The sequence below is a fragment of the Tachysurus fulvidraco genome, chromosome 18 (assembly GCF_022655615.1).
Source record: "Tachysurus fulvidraco isolate hzauxx_2018 chromosome 18, HZAU_PFXX_2.0, whole genome shotgun sequence".
Taxonomy (NCBI): Eukaryota; Metazoa; Chordata; class Actinopteri; order Siluriformes; family Bagridae; genus Tachysurus; species Tachysurus fulvidraco.
This window is the reverse complement of record NC_062535.1, coordinates 20239209-20244208: the sequence shown is the minus strand read 5'-3', so window position 1 is coordinate 20244208 and position 5000 is coordinate 20239209. Positions and strand designations below refer to the sequence as shown.

At 44.2% G+C, this 5000-nt stretch overlaps 1 protein-coding gene across 2 annotated transcripts in view; it reads left to right on the top strand.

Annotated features, from left to right (window-relative positions):
• Nucleotides 1-5000, top strand: part of LOC113636976 — a 37663-nt gene that overhangs the window by 11719 nt on the left and 20944 nt on the right. For both annotated transcript variants that reach the window (XM_047803014.1, XM_047803015.1), the window contains exons 12-18: nucleotides 1-21; nucleotides 184-327; nucleotides 2459-2655; nucleotides 2737-2840; nucleotides 3810-3919; nucleotides 4036-4206; nucleotides 4776-4807. The exon at nucleotides 1-21 is cut by the window's left edge and continues 46 nt beyond it. In XM_047803014.1, the coding sequence (XP_047658970.1) occupies nucleotides 1-21; nucleotides 184-327; nucleotides 2459-2655; nucleotides 2737-2840; nucleotides 3810-3919; nucleotides 4036-4206; nucleotides 4776-4807 (779 nt within the window). The remainder of the gene's footprint in view (nucleotides 22-183; nucleotides 328-2458; nucleotides 2656-2736; nucleotides 2841-3809; nucleotides 3920-4035; nucleotides 4207-4775; nucleotides 4808-5000) is intronic.

The following is a 5000-nucleotide window of genomic DNA, read 5'->3' as shown; positions in this document are numbered from 1 at the left end:
ACTCTGGATGGTGCTTGTGCTGTAAGAAACCTTTTACTTTATATATTATTTAGTATTTAAACTTTAAATATCATTAAAAGATAATACATTTCTGCAGTATTATTCATTTTATTGTTTTTTTTGTTATGATATATGAAGCTTGTTTGTGTGGTAACTATGTGCCATGCTGCTTTGTTGGTCCAGGTGGCAAATGTGATGGAGCATGTGGCTAAAGTCCTGCATTGTGCATCCAGAACTAATCTGACGCTCACAGAGGAAACAGTGACCAGTCTCGTACTGCACATATCCAGCAATCTCAACACACTGCTGAACCAGCTTGCCCACACGGTACACTCACAATAACACTACTGACACACTACTGACACACCCCTGTAACACTACTGACACATCTCTGTAACAGTACTGACACAGCTCTGTAACACTACTGACAGCTCTATAACACTACTGACACACCCCTGTAACACTACTGACACACCCCTGTAACACCACTGACACAGCTCTGTAACACTACTGACACACCCCTGTAACACTACTGACACACCACTGTAACACTACTGACACACCCCTGTAACACTACTGACAGCTCTGTAACACTACTGACAGCTCTGTAACACTACTGACACACCACTGTAACACTACTGACAGCTCTGTAACACTACTGACACACCACCGTAACACTACTGACAGCTCTGTAACACTACTGACACACCACTGTAACACTACTGACACACCCCTGTAACACTACTGACACACCCCTGTAACACTACTGACACACCACTGTAACACTACTGACAGCTCTGTAACACTACTGACACACCACTGTAACACTACTGACACACCCCTGTAACACTACTGACACACCCCTGCAACACTACTGACACACCCCTGTAACACTACTGACACAGCTCTGTAACACTACTGACACACCACTGTTACACTACTGACACACCCCTGTAACACTACTGACACAGCTCTGTAACACTACTGACACACCCCTGTAACACTACTGACACAGCTCTGTAACACTACTGACACACCACTGTAACACTACTGACAACTCTGTAACACTACTGACACACCACCGTAACACTACTGACAGCTCTGTAACACTACTGACACACCACTGTAACACTACTGACACACCCCTGTAACACTACTGACACACCCCTGCAACATTACTGACACACCCCTGTAACACTACTGACACAGCTCTGTAACACTACTGACACACCTCTGTAACACTACTGACAGCTCTGTAACACTACTGACACACCCCTGTAACACTACTGACACAGCTCTGTAACACTACTGACACAGCTCTGTAACACTACTGACACACCACTGTAACACTACTGACACACCTCTGTAACACTACTGACACACCACTGTAAGACTACTGACACACCCCTGTAACACTACTGACACACCCCTGTAACACTACTGACACACCCCTGTAACACTACTGACACACCCCTGTAACACTACTGACAGCTCTGTAACACTACTGACACACCCCTGTAACACTACTGACACACCCCTGTAACACTACTGACACAGCTCTGTAACACTACTGACACAGCTCTGTAACACTACTGACACACCACTGTAACACTACTGACACACCTCTGTAACACTACTGACACACCACTGTAAGACTACTGACACACCCCTGTAACACTACTGACACACCCCTGTAACACTACTGACACACCCCTGTAACACTACTGACACACCACTGCAACACTACTGACACACCCCTGTAACACTACTGACACACCCCTGTAACACTACTGACACACCTCTGTAACACTACTGACACACCACTGCAACACTACTGACACACCCCTGCAACACTACTGACAGCTCTGTAACACTACTGACACACCACTGTAACACTACTGACACACCCCTGTAACACTACTGACACACCCCTGTAACACTACTGACACACCTCTGTAACACTACTGACACACCACTGCAACACTACTGACACACCCCTGTAACACTACTGACACACCCCTGTAACACTACTGACACACCCCTGTAACACTACTGACACACCCCTGTAACACTACTGACACACCTCTGTAACACTACTGACACACCACTGCAACACTACTGACACACCCCTGTAACACTACTGACACACCCCTGTAACACTACTGACACACCCCTGTAACACTACTGACACACCTCTGCAACACTACTGACACACCCCTGTAACACTACTGACACACCCCTGTAACACTACTGACACACCTCTGTAACACTACTGACACACCTCTGTAACACTACTGACACACCACTGTAACACTACTGACACACCACTGTAACACTACTGACACACCCCTGTAACACTACTGACACACCTCTGTAACACTACTGACACACCACTGTAACACTACTGACACACCACTGTAACACTACTGACACGTGGTTAATGTTGTGTTTCTCACAGAATTTTAGTTCAGAAGATTCCCCTTTTAGAGACATTATAGATCGAATCCATGACCCAAGCCACGTTGACCTGAGGGACGCAGCGTTTGTCACCACATGGTTTCATATCAAACTGAAGCCTCTCCTACCCACACTGACACCCGAATACCTGCTCTGCCTCAGTGCCAAACTGTTTTCCTGCCAAACCTTCCAGATCCTGTAGGTCTAGCTCTCATCTATAAGCCTCCTTACAGTGTGGCCACTGAGTCCCTGGCTAATTGGTCTGAATTCTTTGTTCAGTGTGCAGGAGATGGGCAACAACATGTACCTGATGACAGAGAATGGAACTCGTATGGTTTATAAGAACTTTATCTTCCAGTTCCTGTACCATCAAAACTCCACAGGTATCACTGTTGAGTCTGGGCTTTTATCACATGCATATCTGACCCCATATTAGTAAGATGTCTCAAAGCTGTCTTAGAGAATGAGTTAGAGGCCACTGCTGGAATGAAGCCAGACCACATTATTAGTGTGTGACGTAGGAGTTGAAGGCGATGTTTAGGAAACAAACAGTAGCATCTGCATTCATGCTGTTTTTAATCCATGTTTGTTTTCTTATGCAAAAAAAGTAATGCACAAAATGACAACATGAATCTAACTGAATGGGTTTAAACTAACACGGATTTTATACTGTGTTTTTGGGTATAACAGAAATGAGCCTCCTGAGCATACTTAGGCCATTTCAGACCTGCCTCCTATTCCTGAGGCTTAAATATTATAATATATACGAGCTCCAAACAAACCTACGGTTTTATATAGGATAGACCTGTAAGAAGGAGAAGCCCATGGTTAGGGTTAGGGTTAGGGTTAGAGTTAGGGTTGGGGTTAGAGTTAGAGATAGGGTTAGGGATAGGGTTAGGGTTGGGGTTGGGGTTAGGGTTAGAGATAGGGTTAGGGATAGGGTTAGGGTTGGGGATAGGGTTAGGGTTAGGGATAGGGTTAGGGATAGGGTTAGGGTTAGGGATAGGGTTAGGGGTAGGGTTAGGGATAGGGTTAGGGTTAGGGATAGGGTTAGGGTTAGAGATAGGGTTAGTGTTAGGGATAGGGTTAGGGTTAGAGATAGGGTTAGTGTTAGGGATAGGGTTAGGGATAGGGATAGGGTTAGGGTTAGAGATAGGGTTAGGGATAGGGATAGGGTTAGGGTTAGAGATAGGGTTACAGTCATAACAAAGGTTTCAAGGAGACTCCATCAGCATAAATTAGTGAAAGGATAAAAGGATAAAAATAAACATAAATAATGAAAGAAAACATAACCCAACATCCAGAAAAGTGGTGATGTTCAGTCTGACCTGATTCAGTATCGCCCCCTACAGGTGCCTGCATGAGTAACAGCAGTTTTCAGTGGATCAAGAGGAACCTGGGTGAATTCTCTCAGTTTGCCACTGTGCAGGAGATGTATCTGCTCAATCCTGCGTTTGATGCTGTAAGTACAGTAGATCCTCAGGTTCATGCTCATGTCAGGAGAGACATCCTGCTGCTGTCTTTCTCTTCTCACACACCACGTTTAATCTGTCTCCTTTTAAATGGTGTCTCTCACAGCTGGAGGCTTTCAATGCACTCACTCTGAACCAAATAGCTGAGATGATCGTTGAAGACCTACCTGGACTCACAGATAAAGAGCAGCTCATTAACATCGTGTTCAGTAACATTCTGACATCACAGACACCTCTGCTTCCTCAGCTGGTTCTCCTCATCTCAGAGATGAACATGGTTCAGACTTTTCTCTATTCCTCTTTATAAAGCTGTGTTTTTACAGAGTGACAGGAGTCTCTGTGTCACTTATAAACTGACTTTACCTGATATTAGTTAGCTGTGTTGTAAACATAGCTAAATACGTAACGCATTAATGTCAGCTGAGCTTAAAGTCATGCTGCATAAACAGCAGAATCTAGTTTAGCTAAATTATTATATTAATTATGAGATTAAAGTTGACCAAGTGAATGATTAATTTACATGTAATATAAATACTGTAGCATGTGTGTGTGTGTGTGTGTGTGTGTGTGTGTATAATGTAGCGTGTGTGTGTGTCTGTGTGTACTGTAGCATGTGTGTGTGTGTACTGTAGCATGTGTGTGTGTGTACTGTAGCATGTGTGTGTGTACTGTAGCGTGTGTGTGTGTGTGTGTGTGTGTGTGTGTGTGTGTGTGTGTGTGTGTACTGTAGCATGTGTGTGTACTGTAGCGTGTGTGTGTGTGTGTGTACTGTAGCATGTGTGTGTACTGTAGCATGGATGAATATTATACTAACAACAATCTTCTCGGTTCTGTTGTTCATTTCAGATGAAAAACAACTGTTTGATTTATACAGAAATGTAAGTCCAAACCTAACACATGCCCTAAAACACAGAGTAACATGACAGTGTGATGTAACACGAAGACAGGGTGATGTAACACGATGACAGTGTGATGTAACACGATGACAGTGTGATGTAACACAATGACAGGGTGATGTAACACAATGACAGGGTGATGTAACACGATGACAGGGTGATGTAACATGATGAC